The sequence below is a fragment of the Biomphalaria glabrata genome, chromosome 10 (assembly GCF_947242115.1).
Source record: "Biomphalaria glabrata chromosome 10, xgBioGlab47.1, whole genome shotgun sequence".
Classification (NCBI taxonomy): domain Eukaryota; kingdom Metazoa; phylum Mollusca; class Gastropoda; family Planorbidae; genus Biomphalaria; species Biomphalaria glabrata.
In genome coordinates, this window is record NC_074720.1 from 29,600,633 (window position 1) to 29,625,326 (window position 24,694).

At 32.0% G+C, this 24,694-nt stretch overlaps 2 protein-coding genes across 17 annotated transcripts in view; both read right to left on the minus strand.

Moving 5' to 3' along the window:
• Nucleotides 1-24,694, minus strand: part of LOC106054434 (protein kinase C and casein kinase substrate in neurons protein 3-like) — a 228,999-nt gene that overhangs the window by 2,942 nt on the left and 201,363 nt on the right. The gene's annotated exons all lie outside the window — the stretch shown is intronic.
• LOC106054431 (troponin I-like) overlaps nucleotides 36-24,694 on the minus strand; it is a 54,455-nt gene continuing 29,796 nt past the window's right edge. For 3 of the 16 annotated variants that reach the window (XM_056044761.1, XM_056044762.1, XM_013210286.2), the window contains 13 exons: nucleotides 20,429-20,516; nucleotides 18,563-18,613; nucleotides 15,864-15,899; nucleotides 12,650-12,829; nucleotides 10,841-10,906; nucleotides 7,767-7,865; nucleotides 6,633-6,753; nucleotides 6,002-6,102; nucleotides 5,473-5,516; nucleotides 5,317-5,358; nucleotides 4,075-4,168; nucleotides 3,810-3,824; nucleotides 36-1,446 (listed from right to left, as the gene is read on the minus strand). In XM_056044761.1, coding sequence (XP_055900736.1) covers nucleotides 1,351-1,446; nucleotides 3,810-3,824; nucleotides 4,075-4,168; nucleotides 5,317-5,358; nucleotides 5,473-5,516; nucleotides 6,002-6,102; nucleotides 6,633-6,753; nucleotides 7,767-7,865; nucleotides 10,841-10,906; nucleotides 12,650-12,829; nucleotides 15,864-15,899; nucleotides 18,563-18,613; nucleotides 20,429-20,516 — 1,033 coding nt within the window. In that variant the 3' untranslated portion in view covers nucleotides 36-1,350. Of the gene's footprint in view, nucleotides 1,447-2,868; nucleotides 2,906-3,809; nucleotides 3,825-4,074; nucleotides 4,169-5,316; nucleotides 5,359-5,472; nucleotides 5,517-6,001; nucleotides 6,103-6,632; nucleotides 6,754-7,766; nucleotides 7,866-10,840; nucleotides 10,907-12,649; nucleotides 12,830-15,863; nucleotides 15,900-18,562; nucleotides 18,614-20,428; nucleotides 20,517-22,348; nucleotides 22,445-24,694 lie in introns of all 16 variants that reach the window. The other 13 variants (XM_056044750.1, XM_056044751.1, XM_056044754.1 and 10 more) reach the window with 12 other exon arrangements.

Genomic DNA, 24,694 nt, shown 5'->3' on the forward strand with positions numbered 1-24,694 from the left:
TTTTTATTTAAGAAAATGAAAAAAAAGTGAATGGATAAATTTAAAAATATTTACTAAACACAAACATGACACTGAGTACTCTCTCTTACAAACAATATATGTGCATTTATACAAGGTCCAAATAGATAGTGTTGACATGTTTGAAGTCCTGCAGTCTCATTACAACTTCTATTAGTGTTACTGAGATTGATACTGTTGTTTTTGTGGGCATTGTCATTGATTGATGTTAATTCTAAGCACTCTTGAAATAATTCAGATTAAGGATGTTAACTGTGAAGTTGGCTAAAGAGATCTCTGCAGTCAACAAATCATGTCACAATATCCAAGGGTTAGAGCTAAACTAAGTCACAAACCATTTTTTTTTCCTCTATTATAAACTTGTATCAACATAGAGCAAAATCAATCATTACAAGGAATACAGGCACAGGATATATTTGTATAGATAGAGGAGTAGTAGTATTGACTTGTTTGAGCTAATTGCATGGCATCTAAAGGGAGCTCACTAGAGCACAGACTGACAGTTCCTAGACAAAAGTGGGTGAAAAACAATAAAAGAAAGACGCAAAAAAAAAAGCACACGTAAAATAATAAATTTATTACACTCTCACTCCGGCAACTTTAGATAAGGAGCTCTTCACTGTATGTACATAAGAGACTGGTTTAACTGTACTACTAGCAATAGATAAACAGAGAAGCCCAAAAGAAGAGATGTAGGCTTTGGACAAAGACAGGTAAGAATGAAAAAATGTAATAGAATATCACAATTTCTTAAATAATGTTGTATAAATGAATTACATATCTTCAGTAATTTGTATTCATTCCAAGTGGGTGTGTATAAGTTTTAGTCTTATTTTTTTAAAATAAAAACACACATTTTATTCTGCCAATTAGAATGAGATTTTAATGCCATTCAAGAACAAGTAGTTCTTATGTTGGAAGTCACATTTTTAGTGTTCTCTAGATTTAGAACAATTTTGGCAAAGAAATTTGTTAATTAAAAATATCTAGCGTGATAAGTTGAAGTTAAATAATACATATGATACAAGTCTTGCAGCATTCATCTGGACAGTTATCAACAACAAAAAAAACCCAGTTAATTTTCTCTCTCACATATACATTGACAATCTATGTGATCTCTTCAACTCATTCCATTTGTTTTTTAACTGCATCAACTATAAGTTAAAGCTAAAGTTAAACAAAAATAATAATTCTGTAATGAAATTTTTTTGAAAAAAATATCATTTAAAAACAAGTCAATTTTGGTAAAAAAAAAAATAAAACCAGGCTCTCGAAATGGGATATTACAGAATTAAAGGGTTGACTAGTTTGTCTGGTTATTTATTCTGTTGTTCAACTTTCTGCAGCCTCTGCCTCTCCTTCTTCTTCACCTTCATGTTTCTCTTTAGGTTTCAGTTCATCACGCCAGTGTGGGTTTCCTTTGTCAGGCTAAATAGGAAACAAAACAAAAGATCGTAGTTACAACAAAATCATCACCAAACATAATAGGTTTAAGAAGCATAGGCCTAGCCAAGTTGGCCAACAATATAAATCTCCTTTAACATCAACATGCTTACTAATTTGAAAGTATTATATTAAAATGTTATTAAAAGTAATGACTTTTTTTGCTGTTGCTTTTTTGTGGCCAAGTAAAAAGATGATTAAGTAAATACTAAAATAAAAAAAAAATTTAAAGGTTTAAAAAAATCAAAGTAACAAAATAACTCATTTGATTAATTCTACTGATGTTAAAAGTACAAAGGGAAAGCATAAGATTGATGGCAATGAAGTAATCATGCAGGGTACCAGCTTCAAGGAAGTTTCCTTAAATTAATGCAGCAATAAACTAAACAAGAAATGAAATGACGTGGATTTGGAATGTCAAAAGTTAATATAAGGAAGATCTTCCACAACTGTATGAATACATCATATTTACAAATCAAAGCTTATGAGGTTTAAAATCATTGATTGAAGATTGCCTTTTTTGTTTCAATAGGAATTGTAGAAATCAACAGCATTAATACATTTATTTTAGAGAAATAGCTTTTACAGTATTAGGTCAGAGAGATCATGCCAGAGTGGAAGCAAGTATATTACTGACAGGTGACTTGATGTATACAGGAATAAGCACAGGTCAGGCTTTCATATTGGACAGCTTATAGATAATAGAGCCACAAACATGGCTTAACAATAGCAGAAAAAGTCGTTTTTATCAAGCGCTGCAGGGAAGCTATATAGAAAATATATTGTAATTAATAGGATGACTAAATGTTTACTATACATTGTTTTGTAATGGAAATGACTGGTGGGGAATCAGGATGAAAAATCTATTGCTTCTGACACTGTTTCTGCTATCGATAACCCAGCCCTGAGCGGAGAATCAGTTAAGTCGTGCATATCAATACATGTAAAATAATATAAAAGGAAATGAAAATGAAAAGCTTCCCCTGAAGAAATTTTATGTAGAATTTTTTTTATATTAAAGTTCATAAAAACATTCTGTCATCCTATTAATGAATACAAAGGTTTAAATGTTTTTTAAAATCACTTTTTGTACAAAATACACATTTTATGACACATTTATATATTATTTATTTAAATTAAAAAATATTCACTTACAACTTATTGAAAAAGCTAAAAATACTTTATAATAAAAAAATTCTAATGATAAATAGGACATTCATGTTTAAGAATGGTATATGTTATTTCCTTGACCTTTAAAATGTATTTTATTAGTCATAATTCAAGACTTTGAAAGAGAGAATATTCTGGTTAGGCAAAGCTTTGCTTTTGACTTTGATTGTTGAATAGCATCAATAAATACAAAAATTAAAAAAAATTGCCATTGAATTGAGTACATTTAGGGACTACCTCATAATTTACTGTTACATCAGTGATGATGATGGGGCTGAAAATAGCAAGCATGATCATGAACAGTCTGTGTCCTTTTTAAAAAGGCAATAACATTTATTGGCTAAAACAAAAACTTGAAGACATTTTCAGAAAAAAAATGTTGCAGATATTTTTATGAAAATTGTATTTTGAAATACCATAAAAAAGAAAGAAAATGATTTTATGTTTATGAAACAGAATAAAATAAAACTACAGAAATGTATAACCCCATAATGTTGTAGATATGTTTAAGTATGATCATTTTTTTCAATTTGTTATTCATGATTACATACTTCTAACAAAATAAAACGTATTAAAAATTATCAGCTTTTAAATACTTTTAATACTCCAAAGCTGTTTAAAATATCCTAGTTACCAAATTTCCTTTTAATCATTAATTTTTCAGAAAAAGACAGAAAACAAAAAGAATCAGGGGATTTTAGGCTCTAGCTAATGGAGTGTTAACAAGACCCAATAGAGAACAATACAAGTGATCCATGTCCTCATTGTGTAAAACTATATAAAGCATGAAAATTATTCACATTATTTCCTTATTTGTTTTTACGAATGTTTACATTAATTTATTTTGATAATAAAAAAAGGCAATAGTTTTAAATATCATCTCGCGACAAAAAAATATTGAAAATATTTGGGGCTTGTTGAATTTGTGCTGAGGTTCAACTCAAAGTTGACAAGCATACTAACAGTGAATTAAAAAGATCACTAATTGATTATAACTATGTTTACATAGGTCAAGCTAGTTCTATGAATATGTTTAAAACAATACCAACATCCTTCCACCAAACTAAAACTAGATCTAGAGATGTGCAAACAAGTGGACGCTATTTTTCTCTCTTTTTAAATTAAAATTATGTTTATTAATCTAAAAACTAGTTTGGTAATAAATAATTATAAGTTACCGCATTGGACTTCTTCTGGGGGCAGTTGAAAAAAAAAAATCGCACTTGTTAGCATTTAAGTTTTCATTAACATTCAATTTACATGTTAATAAATCACAATATTAATCATCAAATTAACTGGAACAAAAACAAATAAAATAATAATGCTTGAGCTTGTAACTTAAAGAACAAAATACACTCATTACTTAAGGCTATCATAGCCAAATTAGAAAGAACTAAACCAAATAACACATGACTATGGGGCACACATTCACTCAGTTCCTACCTCATCCTCTTCAAGGGCATATTTATTTTGCCCTGTTGATTTTAAGTTGCCTCTGAAATCTGTGGACTCCTTTATCTGTTGAATCTTTTTAAGTCTGGGGATAAACAAGGTTCATAGGTGTATGCTGCTCATAGTTTAAACTTTTCGATAAAAGTATTGTAGCTTTGGGTAAAACTTGCATTTTGTATATCAGGGTATAAAATAATGTATGAATGTTACTGGCATCAAAAAGTAAGTAATAGTTGTATATGAAATCAAATTCAACATGCTTCAAAAACTCATAAACAGAGTACAGAAGATAACACTGATATATGAGTAACATTTACAGGCTTAGCTTTTATATTTTTACAGAAAACAAAGGGAGAGGAGAAGGAATACCATTTTGTTGTGCATATATCCAGTGGGTTATGCAAGTTTTTACAAATGAATGGCAGCTGTGAGGGGTATATAAAGGTCCGGGGCTTAAAAAAATTATTTTACTCATAAAAAAAGCATAACAGAAAATATGAAGATACGGATGGATCTTTATACCTTCTATAGTTTGCTGTGTGGTTGTGAAATGTATATTGGAAAGCTTTATGAACATCTCATTAAAAACCTCAAGAAAACAAATAGGACCAATGCAGCAGAGAATCTTTAATATACTAGTAAGTAAGTGACTAATTAGCTGATGCCAGTTGTGTCGAAACATATACACTATAATGCATGAAATACATATGCAACCAATCAACAGTCTCACAAATATCATTATCCTTGCTATAGTTAGTTAGTTAGTTAGAAGTCAGTCAAAACTTGTATCATATTCACTGTTCTTCCAATAAGCGAAGCATGTTGGCAGCAGCAGTTGTGTCATAAATCGAATCTTCAAATGCGGGGTATATAAGAGTATGGATTGTATGATTTTGTATTTACTTTATTTGTTAATTGTGTGCGGTATACACATGTGCAGGGTATATGTGCAAAAATATGGGACTTAAAATAATAAACATTAGGTAATTTTTTTTCAATCCTTTCCCATACACGTTAATTTGTTTTACATGTTTCGTATGCTAATTTAGAATATAGGATTATTTCATCCAAGCCCAAAACCTCCCACAGGACAGAGAGGAAGGTGGTTTAGAAACAATCATCCCTTATTTGGGTCACTTTGAACTAAAATCCTAAGCCCTGACCATTATTTCTTTTGTTTAATCCACCAGTTCTATTGTGTGCAAGACTAGATATTTCAACAAATGAACTTACTTGCTCTCTGTTTTGTTCACCTTTCTTAAGACTGGTTTAATGCTGGGGAAGAAAAGAAAAAAAAAGAAGGTACACATTTGGTAAATGCATAAATTATTTTGCCAGAGCAGTAATAGTAAATTTGTGTGCATCAAAAGAGGTGAAACATCAACTTACAATTTACCCTTGGTGTCATTTACTTTAAGTGTCAATTCATTGATCTGTGAACAATAAGACAATGCAAAGAAATAACAATAAGAAATATAAAAAAATATCAAGTCTTACTTGAACAAAAGATTTGAATATTCTTAACTTTTAAACAGTTTGGTAAGTTAAAAAAATATACAATTTGGACTGCTAGATAAATTTAGGGTGTATATGTAGCATAAAAGGTTGATAAGAGGGGAAAGAAAAAAAAGAGAGAGAGAAGATAGGAGGATGACATCCAGGGGTTGACCCACATATCCTTTGTCTACTAGATTATAAAACATCAAAGGACCTATACAGATGTTGTGGTTTACTATAAGAATCAACCTTAGTGCCCTAATTAACACCCCACTCTGTTATGGAAAAGAAGTTAGTTAAAAGACTCAAATCAAAGGAAAAAAGAATCGCTATTTAGAATTTATTGTGAATTGAAAAGCATTTGTAAAAATAGCCATGACTGCCAATAAGAATGATGTAAAGAATTATGAGTGATTCTTACCTCGAAATCCTGTTTACGAATTTTAATTTCCCAGTCGTAAACTTCTTCTTCAAGGTTGGCAACTCTTTGATGCAAATCTTTAACAAGTTTCTGGAGGTCAGCTGGGAATCATAGGAAAAGAAATACTGTTTATATTTTCTTAATCTATTTATTCAATTGTTAGGACATCATGAGATTCATTATTTTCACTTTTTTAAATGAATTCAAATTTTATTTGTAAATATTTTAACAATATTTTTGTTGCTGTTGAAAAATAATATTAACAAAAAGTACTGATAACATTTGGTGAAACAGTATTTTATAATTTCTTCTAATTTCTTTTTTCTTCATAATTTATTCGAGAACATTTCTTGCAGAGTTACTTGAAACCAGCAAATTTTTCTTCAAAAAGAGTAAATATTATCTATTTTACATACAAATCTGAATGTTTGCACTTATATGAGTTTATTAATATTTGGAATTTGTAAAACACAGTTGCCATTTTTAAAAAGTGTTAAAACCATCATTTTTTTGTACTGAACACACATCCACAAAAATTAATTTCACTAGCATTTTTGGAATGAAATGAGATTTATAGATATTAATCTAAATGTTGTAAATAAAGTCAACAATGATGTGACATGTTTAGTACCCTGTACAAGGCCGTCCAGTTTCAAAGGAGTAACTCTGTCATTAATATATTTTTCTTTCTCAGCAGCTTTCTGTTTGGCCTCATTGCGGAGATCCTCAGCTGCTTTTTGCATGATAAGTTTCTGATAGGGAAAGACAAAAACATACATTACATTTTGTAACCATTTTGGTAACTAATAAAAAGTCTATATAATGATGTTTCAAATCATATAAGAGAGATTGCTAATAAAAAAATGTATATCCATATCATATGCAAAATATTGTTCTTGAGTTTTATAATAACAATCAACATATTTTTATAGAAACAAATTGACATGAAAGAATATTAAATGTTTGACTGTTAGATGTGAATGAATATACTTTGACAAGTATTGCAAAAGTTATTCAAATAGACCATAATAACATTATGAGAAAGACATATTGTATCATAATCTAACAATATGAAGTTTTTAACATTGCTTTTAGAAAGAAGAATATTATACCATAGCATATCCTAACAATGAACAGCAACCATGGGGTTGGTAGATGGGGTTGGTGCCATGTCATTCACTTCAGTAACATATAATATTATGTAAATTGTACAACATGCTTACTTATAGTTTTTATGAAAAGGATCCTATTTTCATGATTTCTAACATGTACAAAAATAAAAACAATTTGTTGTGCATACTTTGTCCATAATATGCTGGTGAAGAATGTCTATACAATTTGAATCATGATAGCACCATAGAAATGTTTAAAATTATTGAAAATTACAACTGTGACAACAAAACAGAATATAATCAATACCAAACTTGAGAATGGGGAAACTAAACTAATAAAGATTACTTTTAAAAAAAAAAGGATTCACATAATGATGTGTTTGCAAGAGAGAGAAAGGGAATGAGTGAGCAAGTGTTTACATCCATAAATGTGTTAATGATGGTACACCAATTGAATCAATATTTGCTTTCTTAATACTTCTAAAATATTGTTCTAGCCCAGAATTGCTGTTGCTTGTTCAAACACCAGTTAACTCCATACCTTTTGAAAAAGCCTCAATTAATCTAATGAATGTTTTTAGATAATATACAACACATTACATTAATGGCTCAAGCTCATTAGTTCCATTACAATCAGACTAGGCCAAGTTTACCTTGAGGAGTTTCTTCTTTTCAGCTGAGAGTCCACCAAGACCCTTTCTCTTGCCCTTCTTCTTCTTCTTCTCCTCCTCTTCAGCCTTTACCCTGGCAGCCTGGAGTGGGAAGTCAGTTACGTTTTAGCATTAAATATTCTTTAAGAATACAAATCAAAACAAGCAATAGAAAAAGAATACTTTAAAAAACAAAACAAAGCTTATCTAATGGGAAGAAATGCTAATTACTGCCATTTATCTGAAAATTACAGGTTTTAGATCCCTTTCTCCTATATAAAGCAAAATTAATTAATTAGTTCTAAATAATTAACTAATTGGTTATTTTTTTTGGATTGTTTCATGTATTATCGACTATGAATAATTATGTAAAATTTCAACTTGGTCAGAGAGGGCGTGGGAGTAGGAATGGGAGTAAAAATTCGTAAAAACATAATATTGTGTGCTAAATCCATAAATATTTATATATATCCACATCTGTCATTAAGTAGCATTTATGCCTCTTATTTTAATAGCAAACAAAATAATTAATTAATTAACTAATTCGTTAAATTTTTTGATAGATTCATGTCTTGTCAGATTCAATGAATAAATGTGCAAAGAGTGGGACATGGGAGAAACAAACATATTTAAACTTTTTACCATACAGACAGAGAGAGTGAGTTAATATAAGCTTTGTAACAATGCGTATATATGTACTGTATAAAAATTGTTAAAAGTTGATTACATTTATTTATCCATTAATGGGCTGCTTACCCATGAAATAAATGGATAGAGATTTCACAGTAAATTAAAAAAAAATTATTGATATTTGTTTTCATGTTCAAAAAAGCTCATTAAGAAACTGTTGAATATTAAGATGTTACTGAAAGAGCCAGGGTGTTTAATGGTGAAAAACAAACCAATAAATTCTCATAGTGTATGCAATATTACTTCCCCTGATTTTAAAGCTTGAGACTTGGCTCAGTTAATTTACAGCTCAATTCCAAAGGGTTTTGTGTACTTGATAAATTACATATGTATTATTATACTATAGGCAATGGACTAAATAAGCCTATCGCCTATTCTAATGCAAGTGTGTATGCGTATTGCTACGTTCTGAATATCTCGCATTTATTCAGTAGTTAGTTTTCATGGTAACACCATTGTCTCCCCTTTTATAAAGTGTTTTTATACATGTTCGATTATTTAGGCCCTACATTTTTTAAGTCTGTAAAGTGAAAATCGGCCTTTTCTTCTTTCCCTTTCCATTACATTTTGGCCTTTTAAAATCACGTGCTTCTTTTAGGCAATGCTTACATTTGAAATTACGACATTGATCAAGCTCATATCTAGATTTAGATCATTAGAAATTTAATATAAATAGAATTGGTTGATAGAGACCGTCCCGTGTATAACTAGATCTAGATCTACATGTGTAAAGTATAAATGTTATAGCCTATAATCAGGTCTACAGTCGACTCCATGCTTGCACAGTAACACCAAAATAATTGGGAGTAATACTAATCATTTTTCGTTGTTTTTTTTTTAAACTATTACTTGATTATGCAAGCCCAACATTTAATACTGAGTAATGAACTAGGTTTTTCGTTTATTTAGAAACAATTAAATCATCTGCAAAGCTTATGATAAATGTAGCCTAAATAATCACGTCAAATTGACTACTTTCAATGCTTTGATGCTTTCCCCTTTTCTGTCGCGCGCATTCAATCTCAATCTCTCTCGACTTTTCTATCCCCATAGTGTAGTCTTACATAGCCTACATTTAATGTATAGGCCATACTCATTATATAGACCTAGGGACCTGTTAGCTCACTGTCGTAGATTTCAGTGTGAGTGAACTACTGTGTACACTCGCGTGTGAGTGTGTGTGTGTGTGTGCGCGCGTGTGTGTGTGTGCTATATGATACTGGATGAATAGGCCTACAACCTCTACATAAACGTAGACTGCTCTAGAAGGTGAAACTGAGCCAAATCTTGTACCCAGCGAGAATGTGCCAAAAGTTTGTTTTTTCCTTCGGATTGAGGAAGAAGCAACGTATACGCCTGCATGTTACCATGGTAACGGGCATGTTTATATTAGAAACATAAGCCAGGCTACATAGATAGTAGTTGCGACACGAAATTATACTTACCAAAGAAAACAGTTAAAATGGTATTACGTATTTGTTTATCAGGGAGTTTAAGTTGCCACACATTTTGTTTATCATGCTGTTGTTTTTTTTAAAGAAAGGACATTTTTTTGTATAATGTTTCCTCTGTCTCATTTCTCGGCAATGTAGATGAGAAATGTTCATGTTTTCATTCAACTAGATCTCAACACTGCGAGTTACTCTGTCACTTTGAAAATGTTTCCCAAACATTCTCTTTCCCTATCCTTGACATAGATTCCCAGGTTTATGTTTGTGTTGTACAAATAAAAAGGCCGAGAAAAGTTTGTACCCTCTGTGGGGCAGATTTATGATGTTTAGTCACATTGAGGTATGACTTTAAAGAATGAATGAGTATCGGCCAAATACAAATGGCGGCCATTTAGATATCTAGGAGTTTGATAATAAAATAGTAAAAAGGAAGTTACTTTTCTTGAAACGGCTGAAAGTCAATGACGTAGGCTATTTCAAATTAAAGTAGAACAACTTGGTCAAGGAGTTAGAGATTATAATGTAGAATCTACATAGAGAGTTCTTTTATATGCTTCTATAGCCTCATTTACTGCTAGATCAAGAAGTCTAAATCTCATGCATACATTATATATATATTGTGTCTTCGAACTTATCTTACATTCACAAATATATTTAGTCTAGGAGACTCTAGGTCTGAGGTTACATCTTTGTGGAACTTCGGGAAACTTTACAATGCAAATGCCACAACTTTCACAATAACAGTTTAACTAGATGTACTCTCTAATTTAAATAGATTTACTCTCTAATTCATTCATCTTTAGGATATTTATCTTTTCCCTCCTTTAAAAAGCCTTTTTTTTTAGTTGTGTACTCTTAGACATGTGTCTATGTTCCCCCGGTATGTGCTTTTTACAACGAATGGCGAACATCTGTTTAGAAAATATGAGTTTTTACCTCTTCAGCTTCCATTCTGGCTCGTTCCTCGCGTTCCTCTTGTTCCTTTCGCCTTTGTTCCTCCTCCTGTACAACGATTGATTTCATTATATTAAAACATTTCGAAAATGTAACAGAATTAGTTAAATAATTTGGAAAAGATGTTTAGTATTACTCATGCTTCAGAGAAATTAAACCACACTTGATTGAGCTAGAACTCTTTGAACCAAAGTTAATGGAGCTAGAACTTTAAAAACCACTCGTAAAGCTAAAACTCTGCAAAGAACATTTAAAGGAGCACAATCTCTTTCAAGCACGCATAATATAGCTAAGGAACTAGAATTCTTGAAACTACATAGTGCAACTCGGACAGGGCCGGCCTTAGGCCCCAAATGAAGAAGAAAAAAAAATTAAGACCGAAAACAAAAAGCAATGAATTAAAAACTTTCGTGTTACTGGATCAACAGTTCAATTCCTATAACGCCGAGAGCACGAATAGGCTTCATGGACGATTCATAATCACCAGAAAAGAAAGAACGTTTCCAAATTTCACCAAAAAAAGGAAGAAACAATGGTCTTTGAACATGAACTGTCTAACAAGTAGATCTACAAATTCGTCAATAAACATTGAATGAAGTATAGACATAGAGATTTGTTATTAGACATAGAGCCATAGAGTTCTGTTATGTTTGAGATTTGATCAATGTGTCGCAATTTTTTTTCCTTGAAAAAATTGTTTGAGTCCTGTGCGAGGCCGTCCCCAATCAGAGACTGCCTAGTTTTTCTGTGTCTAAGGCTGGCCCTGCTAGGGATATCTTTAAGATGTTACATCAATGAATAGTAGTATCATTTTTTCACAAACAACATGTAGCTTATGGGTATTTTTGTTTCGATATACCACAATCCATACTAGTGAAATTACCGTCGAAATAATGGCATGATAACACTTTATGGTAAAATAATCACCAGAACCAAAGTCAATCAAATCTCCAACTACGTACGTGAAATAAAAATTTGATATAGACCTGAATATAAAGAAAGAGGCTAACACTTTAAAAGATAAGTGAAACTCTGTAGACTTATGCAGTGAACGTATACCTTTAGTGGCTTCTGTTCACCACAATAATCTCACAGTAAACGAAACTTCCCACTGAACGCAGAATAGAAAGGTGAAGAACACAATAACTTTGTTAACAACAACAAAATGCTGGTGCCAAAAAAAAAAAAAAAGGTTCTATAACTGCTGTTCAAGCATCAGGCATTCCTGGTCTTTGGAGTTGTCTATCCTGGTGGGTTCATGTTGAAAGAAATGGGAAACTTGTTCCACTGAAAAGTCTCGGTACAAACAAGAAAACAAAAAGAACAACCCATGGACTGACGTCATCAAGTTTGCTAAACAGATCTGGAAAATTATTATCAGCTCGATGGAAGCCCAAGGCCACAGATTAGCCTTTAAATTGATTCTGTGTGTGAAGAAAATTAAACGAAAGCATGTGACCTTTTGACCTCTTCTAGTCTTAAATAACTTACACATTGGTCCTCAACTTGTCGTCCTTAACCCTTTTCAAGGCCATCGACTCTGTATAATTGTTTCATATTATATACACAAAGGATATGTTAAACAGGCAGCAGAGATGTGGGCACAGAAGAAAAAACAACCCCCAGATTAAAACTGACTAAATCACATAAAACTGGCTAAATCACATAAAACTGGCTAAATCACATAAAACTGACTAAATGCCATAAAACTGGCAAAATCCCATAAAACTGGCAAAATCCCATAAAACTGGCTAAATCCCATAAAACTGGCTAAATCCCACGCCTCATTACCTTTCTTCTCTTTTCTTCCTGTTGTCTCCTTTCTTCCTCCTGTTGTTTTCTTTTTTCTTCCTCTTGTCTCCTCTTTCTCTCTTCTTCTTGTCGTTCTCTCTCCTCCTCTTCTTCTTGTCTTCTTCTTCGTCTTTCCTCTTCTTCCCTAGCAGCTGAGTCGTCCTCTACAGCGGCGGATTCCTTTTATATAAACATGTTTAAATATATAGGCTAGTTGTAGTATATAGGTTAGTTTAAGTATATTGGCCAGTTGAAGTATATAGGTTAGTTGAAGTATATAAGTTAGTTATAATATAACTTGAAAGAAGAAAATAAAACTGCAAACATAATTAGAACAGACCAAGCACCTTTCTTCTTAAAACTGTAGTTTGTAGCCATTACACGGAACTAGATCTAGCTAAATCAACAATGAAATTAGAATTTAGTAGGCCTAAGTATAAAAATATAATAAAAATAATAACTCATTATTCATATTTTTATCTTATATTACTGCAATTTATGACAGCATACTTAGTGAGAAAAGTTAAAAGACATATAAAATATCTTTCATCGAAGTTAAGAAAAACATTATGTAAAAAAAAATAAATTAAAAAATTAAAACTCATAAGAATTTAAGCTTAATATTCAATAAAATTGTATAATTATTAAAGTCACAGAGTCACATGATCGTAACTAACTTTTTAATCTATTTATTTTTGTGCACATATAAGACATCCACATGAAAATGCCACAAATATAAAAGTAATTACAATGAGAGAGAGAGAGAGAGAGATAGAGGGAGGGAGAGAGAGAGATAGAGAGAGAGATAGAGAGAGAGGGAGAGAGAGAGAGAGAGAAAGAGAGAGAGAGAGAGAGAGAGAGAGTTGGGATAGATTGACAACAAAAACAACATGGGTTCTAGTACTCACTACAACAACACGTACGATCTCAGCTCCGCCAGGTAGTACAGCGTAAGCTATAGCCTCTACACAGATATCAATGTAGCCTCTACACAGATATCAATGTAGCCTCTACACAGATATCAATGTCTATTATTTCAGAGAATGCTACCAGAGAGTCTACAAATATTTAGCTAAAATATAGCACACACAATATGGAGCAATCCAGCTATACGAAAAAGGGAGGGGGGGTTGGGGTTGATAGACTAGGCAGAAGACAATCAAGACATTCACGTTTACTATCAAATGCAAGAGTTTTGACAAGAAATAGACTAATTCCTTGGTGACAGAAATAAGTGAACATTTCCAGACGACTTTGTCAAGCTGCAAGGCATTTCTTCTCTAGACACATCTCAGTGTGGTGCCATCCATTGATACCAAAAGATTTCGGTTACTACTTACTTAATCATCAATTGATACCGAGTTATTTCGTTACTAATCACATAATCATCATTGGATACCAAGTTATTTTGTCAATCATCCATTGACACCGAGTTAATTTGTTATTTCTTACATATTCATCAATTAATACCAAGTGATTTGGTTACCATTATCAAATTTACTGGAGTGATTAAGTAACCATTTACAAGATAATTAAATGACACCGAATGATTAAGCTGACATTGATAAGGTTATGTATTGATACCGAGTGATTAAGCTGACATTGATAAAGTTATGTACTGCAACCGAGTGATTATGTTTTTATCTAGTGTGTAGTATGGTGCATCTTAGTGATAAGGACATTCAACGTTTACGTAACCTATTTGTTTGACCATGAAAAAGTAATACATAATTTGCATAGAACAGACAATCTAATGAAATATAAAATAAAATATCATCCTTTCTTTAAAACCCAAGCCGTTAACAACACGTACATTAGCCCTACATTTTAAATTCATTTCCTATAAGAATCAATGGATGTTACAGCTTTAATAAACTTATAGGACAACGGATAACAAAACAGAAGCGTCGTCAGAGTTGGTGTCCCTCGGTACAACCAGCTCACGGTGTCACGTCCCCTCCTCAAGTACCGCCCTCACCGAAAAAAACAACATTAAAAGTAGATAGTTGCTTTTTTCTGTACAAATGTTGTTTTTTTAAAACCTATTTGGTGTCTACCTCTAATGGGTGTCACTCAGTGCGGTCGGGGTCACCTCCTATCGACTTCACTGCAATAAAGGCTAAATTAAACAAGCAATAGAAAAAGAATACTTTTTAAAAACAAAGGAAGGAACCGCTAATTAATGCCATTTATTTGAAAATTAAAGGCTTTAGCTTCCCTTTCTTCTATATAAAAGAAAATTAATTAATTAGAACTAAATGACAAACTTATTTGTTAATTTTGGATTGATTCGTGTAGTGTCATCAACTATGAATAATTATGCAAAATTTTAACTTGATCCGAGAATGGGAAGTGGGAGAATATAATCGTGTCAAAACGTAATTAAAGGATTAAATCCATATATACATCCACATCTCTCATTAAGTAGCATTTATTCCCCTGTTTCCGATATCAAACAAAATAATTAATCACCAACAATTAATTAACTAATTTTTTGATAGATTCATGTCTTGTCAGCTTCAATGAATAATTGTGCAAAGTCTTAACGTGATCTAAGAATGGGGAATGGGAGATAAAACATGTTCAAACTTTTTACCATACAGACAGACAGAGTCAGTTGATATAAGCTTTGTAAAAACCTCAATTAACGTCTCCAAAACTGAAAATACGTTTCAATTTAGACCCTTTCTAATCTCAGTCTAACCTTACATCTGTGTTTTGGAACAAAGAAACTTAGACACTTTTATAGCACAAAATCCTCAATATTAAATTTTAACGTTTGTCATATAAATGAACAGAATCACTAAAACGATTGATCGAAATAACTAGAAATTCGATTAAAATCAATGACCATCATTTCGTAATCGTGTCAACTATTGGGACACTGAGACTTCCATATGTGGTGTTCCAAGAGAGGCTGTAGCTTCATTATCTAGCGAGTTTCCGCTTAATGCATACGGTACTCCTTGTTAAGGAGAGTTCTATCACACTAAAACAAAAACAAAATAGTAGGCGTAACCTAATCGTTGGGTATCAGGAGGCACCGCCATTCTTATAAGCATTGCATAGACTTCAAAATGGGAGACAGAAAAGGAAGAATCAAGAAAACTAATAGAAAATATTCATTTAAGAACTACAGCATAAAGGCAGGTTCATACGAACAAGAGCTTAGAAAGCTAAAGATTGGGCTACAGAATCACGTGCTCCAACAAACCTCAGGTTCCGGTTCTCTTGATGGCTTTGGAGCTTCCTGTGGGTACGAGGTTATTCAGATATTAAAACATAGAAACTGAATGTTCCACAACACGAACACTGTGCACTTTGTCATTACCCTCAAGGGTCTAGACCACACACCATACACAGGTCCGTAAGCAGACATTAGAAGCACAAGTTTGTTGACAACATTACAGCAGCTTGTACACACGTCAACAAACTCTATTAGTGCACAATGCTTCGTTAACATTATGTGGTACATTCAATATAGACAAGACACTGTGTCATTTAATCAAATTAGTATTTTGACAATTTATTTTTAAATCAATAAAACAAAATTACAAAATACTTAAGCTAATTTGTATGAGCAAAAACGAAAAAATGCGAAAAGTTATCTATTAGCATTGACGATTTTTGGAGAATATTTTATAAATAACACACATACACTTCAATTAATGGATAAGTATATGAAATAGTCTTATGGTTGAAAGACAGTTTAAATGACTACTACAACACATGATTTAGGATATATGAAAAAAATAAAACATTTAAATGTGTTTAAAACTGGTTGATATAGATCTAATTGTGATAATAGTTTGTAAACGTGAATACTTTATTCAAAACGAAGCAATAGGTTTACAAACCAATAATATCATTGGAAAACAATTATGTTAAAACTCCCCCAGCAACTAATGTTATATTCATTGTATAACTTGAACCGAGATCTTTGCAGAGAATAATGGTATTTGAACATAGTGCTTGGTTTTCAATGAATATGGCAGATGTATGCATAAACATAATTACATGTAGACTATTTTTAGATGACATATAAATGAAGACTTTAGAACTAAAAGTAACAATTAGTTGCCAAAAGCTCATCATCATGTACAAGCCCAAAGAAAAAGGCGAAAAGAAAAGAAAGTAAGAAACATAGACTTTGAAACGCTATAAGTAAATTCTAAAAGCGTTGAAACCTCTTCAATGCTGATGGTCAAAGAGGTCATGTTGGGTTATCTTCAAGCTTTATACATTCATGTTTATTCGTGGCTTTGACTTTTAGTTATAATGTCTTCAATTATAAAATAAATTGCTAAATAAAACTACAGATCAGTTAGAAAAATTAGACTTTGTTATAACGACAAATGGGATGTACAATTTTTGATAAATGAAAAGCTTTTGTGTGTAACATTTGTCTCCGTAACAAGAAACAAGTTAATGTGATAATAATGATGGATGGTCATCTTGGAAGCACTATAAGCAGATGTAGATTACTGGTAAGCGCATGTAACTTCGCATTAATCTATAAGCAATTTCAATCTCTAAAGAAATTTTAGACGAAGTCATAAATGACACAAGAAGTCAATTTTCTGAGCTCCAGGATGTCTTCTATTATTTGATGGATGAAATGTGATAATGAAATGAATCGAGTTTGTAGATTTAGATGACATCGCGTTTTCATCATTTATCCTTGTTTACCGGGGAATTATAAGTACCTCATTTTGTTTGACTTTAAATGATGTAATACTTTATAGCTATATCTACATAAATATTCATTTAGCAAGGTTGAGACATTCTAGCTAGATATCATTTATCAAGGAAAGGATATTAAGAATATAAAGGAAAAATTTTATTAAACATCGCTTGCTAAGGACTAATTCAACAATATAAATAGAAAACGTTAAATAAAATGTGTCCAGGACAGGTAGATACAGTGTGTACATTTGGGTTATATATCAGTTACTAAGGAATAGATGTATAGCATGTATTGAATAAAATATGGGTTAAATATCATTTAACAAAGGAAGGGATCTACAGAATGTATTGAATAAAATATGGGTTAAATATCATTTAACAAAGGAAGGGATCTAGGGAATGTATTGAATAAAATATGGGTTAAATATCATTTAACAAAGGAAGGGATCTATGGAATGTATTGAATAAAATATGGGTTAAATATCATTTAACAAAGGAAGGGATCTAGGGAATGTATTGAATAAAATATGGGTTAAATATCATTTAACAAAGGAAGGGATCTACAGAATGTATTGAATAAAATATGGGTTAAATATCATTTAACAAAGGAAGGGATCTAGGGAATGTATTGAATAAAATATGGGTTAAATATCATTTAACAAAGGAAGGGATCTATGGAATGTATTGAATAAAATATGGGTTAAATATCATTTAACAAAGGAAGGGATCTATGGAATGTATTGAATAAAATATGGGTTAAATATCATTTAACAAAGGAAGGGATCTACAGAATGTATTGAATAAAATATGGGTTAAATATCATTTAACAAAGGAAGGGATCTATGGAATGTACGTTTTTAAAGGAGATTTGGTTAAACATTATGACATAAGAGCACTTTAAAGATATAGTAGATAGTAGTGGCATGAGATCTAAATAGCGAACAACGCGCTAAGTTGAATGTTATAGAACTGAATACACGAAAGTAGGAGATTAAATGCATTGTAAACAACAAAAAAAAAAGACGTCACATTTGGCAAGCTTTAGAGGCCTACATAGTTTGGCATGGAGTGCGTGCAAACGATGAGACAATGAGTTTCAGGCATACATTGAGAGACTAGATTAGGTCATGTCAAGCAGACTTAGGCTGGACTACAGACTCATCCAAGTTAACCATAGTATATATTGCTAAGCAACATTGGTACAGGTAAAGAGTTCGTAAGCAATACCTCCTCCTCATCTCCGCCTCGCCTCCTCCTGCTTCTAGCGCTAGTAGTCTCCTGGGAAAAGTTAGAACCGGACATAGCGAAATAAAACAAACAAGGCATTATGGGAAAGTTAGTTTCGTGAACGAACAAAATTCGATTTTATATTTTAAAAAAATGCAAATAAGAACTTCTAGATTTAAAAGAAAAAGAAAAAAATGTTTAGTTATAATGTGTATGGCTAATAAACACTTGAATAAAGAGTTTGTTTAGTAAAGAGTTTGAGGTTCACGTTAGATAGAAACAATAATATTTATAAAAAACAACATGAACAATTATAAAGGATAAAGTTAAGTTTCAAAGTTAAATTAAGAAAAAGAATGTATCATTTTAAGAGATAAAGGTATTGTCTCCTTTTGTAAAGACTGACCACAAATAAAAGGATGAATTAATAACAATCCACAGCAAACGAAAATTCAAATGGGGTACATCTTACTGGCACAGAGTTTCTTGTCTGACTGAGACCTAGAACCTTAGTGTTCTCACAAATGTTTTTTTGTTGAAAAGTACTATTTTAAAATTATAACATTGATTGTGTATGCAGGCGTATGTGATTGTGTGTGCAGACGTATGTGATTGTGTGTGATACGTGATTTTGTGCACATGTGTGCAATTTTGTGTGCAGATGTAATAGATAATAGCGACTTTAATGTCCAGAAATAATTTCTAAACTAGGCCTACATTGCTTTAAGACCTTCCAAAAATATAAAAGTTGTTATGTGCTTAATTTTTTTGTGTCAAAATTATATTTTCAAATTATCTTTTTTTTATATTTTAATAATGCAAAAAGATTTTTTTTTTCAATTCGACGTATTTGTAGATTAATTCCTCGTTTCAATATTGAAGATTTCCATACATGGCGGGAAAAAACAACACACTATAATTAGCCAGCTTGTTGGTGTATCCGGTGTGCAGACTACAGTTTTGACAAGCTTCGTTGTAAAACCATTTGTGATCATTTCTTTTTACCACTGCACAATCACATTTTACAAAGCTCTTAAAATTCTATTTGTAAAACAAAACAATTTCAACACAGAGGAAGCATTTGACTTTCACCACAAGACTTCAAACATTTCAAAATAAAACGGCAACTAACTAGTAATAAAGATTTCATACGAATGTCAACTGCTACGCATCGAGATACACATTGTTAAAACTGGAGCTCTATTCTTTTTTATTTAGTTGGCAACAAGTGAACTTCAATTTAACGTCCTTGACCTATCTTTAGTTTATCGTGAAAATCTCCAATATGATGACAAATGATCTTTAAACAGATGTATCTTCAGGGCCGGCCTTAGGCATAGGCAAACTAGGCACCAACCTAGGGACACCGAGTGGTGGGGGTCTACTCAAAACATTTTTTAGAGAAGAACTAGCTCAACTTGTGTCCAATGTTATTGTTAGAGTACACTTGCCTGGCTAGGGTTTCAATACATTGCGCAATTTTAATTTTTCGCTTCTATTTCATTTGGGGCCACCTAATTCACTTCGCCTAGGGCCTCCAATTATCTAACGCCGGCCCTGTTATCTATATGAGTTTGGAAGTGTGATGTTTGATGTAGAACAACGTAGAGTCAATTGTATGTGAAAGGTTAAGCAATTATTCTAGAATATTCTGAAATGGTCAGACTATTTATATCAAAATAGCGAACAAAGTTCTCTGTACCAGTCTACCACTCACTCGAGACATTGGTTATTTTTAGGGGAAAGCAGAAACAAATCAACATTTATACTGAACAGAAACACGTGTAAAAATTTAAAAAATAAAATATTTTCAACACATGTCGAGATCAACAGGGCACACCAAAAAAAAAAAAAATTAAAAAATACCTCGGCGGGAGCCTCGTCTTCGTCACCACCACGTCGTCTGCTTCTCCTGCTGCTGGTTTCTTCTTCCGCTGGGGCAGCTGGGGTGTCTCTGTGGAGACAAAGGTTTTGTTTACATCACGTGATGAGCATGTTCAGCTGATATGCCATTTTGTTTTCGAATTTTAAAACACGATTTCACCCCCCAGCCAACTAATAATCTATGTGTATTATCAATAAGTGTAATCAATTTTTAAGGTTTTTTGTTTTATTACAATATCTCTATTGAACTGGTACCTTCGTGGAAACTTCTGTGTGAATGGGCTAAAAAATCTGGGTGGATAAGGATCTCGAAAACGGCTCTAATGATTTTCTTTGAAATTTGAAGCTAATGTCTATATCGTAAAAAAAAAGAAATACTAACTCATTGGTCATACTGGGAAAACTCTAGTTTGACCGTTATAATTTTTCAAAGTATAAAAAGAAATAAATTTAACTTTGGCTACAGAACTAGAAAATATTTGTCTTGTACGGACTATATAATTGTAGTATAAATAAATTAATGTTCAGGAACATTTTGCGCATCGGAAAGGGGGGAGGGGGAGAATAGAATGGGGGAGAGGTGAAATTGCTTTTTCTCTAACATTCATTGGTTAAAATAATCCGCTCTTACGTAGAGGTATTGTCTTTTTAAAAAAAAGTATTTTAAACTGTTTTTCTAGTTATATTTCGCTTTGGAATGTCGTTTGGTCTTGCCTCAAGCTTGAAACGTGATTTTATTGGTAGTCTGCCCAAAGTTTCATCTCAATAAGCACCGTAGAATGTCGTTTATCTGGAACGTCAAATATCCGGACTGTTTTGTTTACACTAGGTATCAACGTGGGTCTTGCTGGCGTGCAGCGAAAGATCAGCGATTAGGTCTTTCAATAAAGGGAGGCTACTATATATATATAACACTTTGTTCACCTGTATAGTTTACTTAAATTTTTATTTTTAGCAGAATTTAGGCCATCGGTTAATATGCACAGCAGCATACATGACGTATGTCTTTATCATGTAAGATAAGAAGAAATGTACATTACAGAATTATCTACATCAGCTGTTACAAATAAATAATTACACCCGAAAGCAGAAAAATTACACTAAAGATGCCTACAAAGTGGTAATAAAAAACAAACAAACCACGAGACACTTTGTGCTAATGAATTTAAACAACTTAATTAAAATGCCTGATTGAACTCCTAGTGACGTCTGTCTTGTAAGATGACAGCCATTGATGTAACAGCTGATTGAAGCGAGTGCACATATCTAACCAACGTATTGGCTGTTACGTATCTTGTAATTATTAGATTTCTATGTAATACCCTCATCCTCTTGGTCTTTTTATGTTCTATTAAATCTAATCTTATATTTAAAATGTGTATTTTGTTTATAGAAAAAAAAATATTGGAACATATCAAGTATGATGTTTACAATTACAAACTTACGCTTCCATGGGTACCGGGCACCGGGTATACTTAGACCCTCTAATTTGTAAAAAAAAAAAAAAAAAAAAAGAATGGGTCGTTCAGTGTGCTTGCGATATGTCACGTAAACATGTGATCTTAATATCAAATAAAACTTTATATTTCAAATGAACTTTTTACTTATATACATCACTAACATTTACATAAGTGATCTAGAGTTATTTAAGGAGTTGTTCCCCTTTAAGTAATGTCAAAGAAAATAAGTTACCGTTCTTGCTAATCGAGCCCTTAAGATTAGCGGCTTCAGCATTCTAAAAATAATTGTATCTCCCTCCCCCTTCCCCCCCCCCCCCCTAGGTTAAGTGATAGTGATACGTGTGCTAGCTTAACACATATGTATAGGCAAAGGAGTGTACGTGTAGTTGGCACACAATAGGTATTACGTGCTTGTGACAAACAGATCTAAGACATAGCCTACTGTGCAGTGTCTTGCCTCAGTCTGGCCTCCCGTCTCTCGCGGCGGCGTCTCTCTAAGTCATCCTCTCCGTCGTTGTTGGCATTAACTGTGGCTGCTCTACTCAAGCATCAAACATGGGGGGAAGGGAGGGAGGAAGTGAGCACACACGTGATTAGAAGAAGGTCAAGGCAACACTATAATCTAAGGAAAAAAAACACACTCACGCGCAAGGAAAAAAAAAGGCACACCACTCCACTTTCATATGTTAAGAGATAGCATTATATTAATAGCAAAGTGTATTGCCATCCTTTAAAAAACTATATATATATATATATATATATACCACTGTCCTGACTAAATGCTTTTTTATTTAGAAAATATAATTATATTTTTTGAAGGGTATGAAAAGAAAGCACTAGAATGTGATCGTCAGACTGGAACAAAAAAAAAACAAACACTGTAATGCTAATTACGAGTCTCAACCATATAGATTTATTTATATATATTTAAAACACCACTTCATTTACTGAGTTTTGTTCGGTAGTGTCCTAGGAAAAACCATTGTATGAAAAATGAACATTAGAATACAATCAAACTGATCGTTTACAGTAAATCTAATTAATAGATTTATTGGAGATTTTTACAAAAGTATGATCTCAGAAATCTCTGTTGGTACCTATCAAAGATTTTTGTGTGTGCGCAACAAGCGAATGAGCCTAGAAATTTAACTTCAGAGAGCAGACAAATAATGACATGATTTATTGACATCTTTGTTGACATCTTTGTTGATCAATGCTTCTATTTCGTACACCAGAGACACTCAAGAAAAAAACTTTATTTATCGATTTCCTGCCATGTACCTACAATAAACGATATTAAAACATCTCAAGTGTAATGCTATCTCCAAACAGAACTAAATAGTAACAAAAGTTGCAATGCCAGTTTGTAATTCTTTTATTTATACAGGAGTGTCTTATTTTTATTTTTTTTTAAAAAAAGGAACTTTTTTTTTCAACCTTTAAAAGCTTAAAAAATCTGACAAAGCTATAATGTTAAAAAGCCTTAAGACTTGTTTAGTTTTCATTTTTCATCCGACACTAAATAGATTAAAGCTTTTAATTACAGCTTGGCTATTGCTTTGTACTTTCACACCATGCCAGGTAATGGGCAGAAAGTAAAAATCAATTTAAACAAAGCATAGGAGAAAATAATGTAAAAAATGAATACAAGTTTGGTACTATTTTAAATCTAAATATAATAAGTATAATAACTTTAACACGAAAAAAAAACTAATCCTAATTACCTACCTCATTAAAACTAAAACAACAACAGAAATAAAATTAATGTGTAAGAAAAAAAAAAGTTTTTGTGAAAGACAACGCCAGCACATTTTGATATATTTTAAATACAAATAACAACATCAGGCGATGTCGCAATTTTATCATGCCACTCATTCTAAAATGCACTACGTACATTTCGTAAAACTTAAATAAGTTAATGAAAACAAATGTGAACATAAAGTCAAGTCTGCTTGTATTTATGTAACATATGACTTGTCATGTGATCAAGATTGTTCCGTTTCCAAACAGATTTAGTTTTTACGAGCACTCAGGAGAGACGCGGGGAAAATATTTATCATTTAATACAAGATTATTGATTAGCAGGAGTATAAGATTATGTATGCATTGCACACGCCCATCTTTAATTATTTTTTATTATATCTAGACTTATGCTTTTTTTTTATAGCAATTTAAAATATTAAAATGTAAGACCATAATATTGTTTTAAAGTAACTCGAGGCATTAAATTGTAAGATCATACTATTTTTTTTATAGCAATTTAAAATATTAAAATGTAAGACCATAATGTTTTTATCATAGCAATTTACAACATTAAAATCTAAAACCATAATGTTTTTATCATATCAATTCATAACATTAAAATCTAAAACCATAATGTTTTTATCATAGCAATGCAGAACATTAAAATCTAAAACCATAATGTTTTTATCATAGCAATGCAGAACATTAAAAATGTAAGACTATGATCGATTCTTGTTCCTCCAATAGCCTATTTTAAAATGTTGTGCAATTCTTGACATTATTCATGAACAAGCGGATTGGTAGTTTCCATATCAAAAATGACTGGGGGTGGGGAGACGCTACATAACGGTTCAGGCTAATCGGACGAAGATGAAACTAAAACTGACGAGGATAGTTAGCCTCCAGCACAATGATTTAGAATGTGATCTAAAATAGAAATCTTATATCACAGCTCTTGGTTGTCTACCGTCACTACAATACAGATACACTTATCTAATGCTTCTGAGTTATCCATAATTATGTAATGTAAGGATTCAAATTGGAT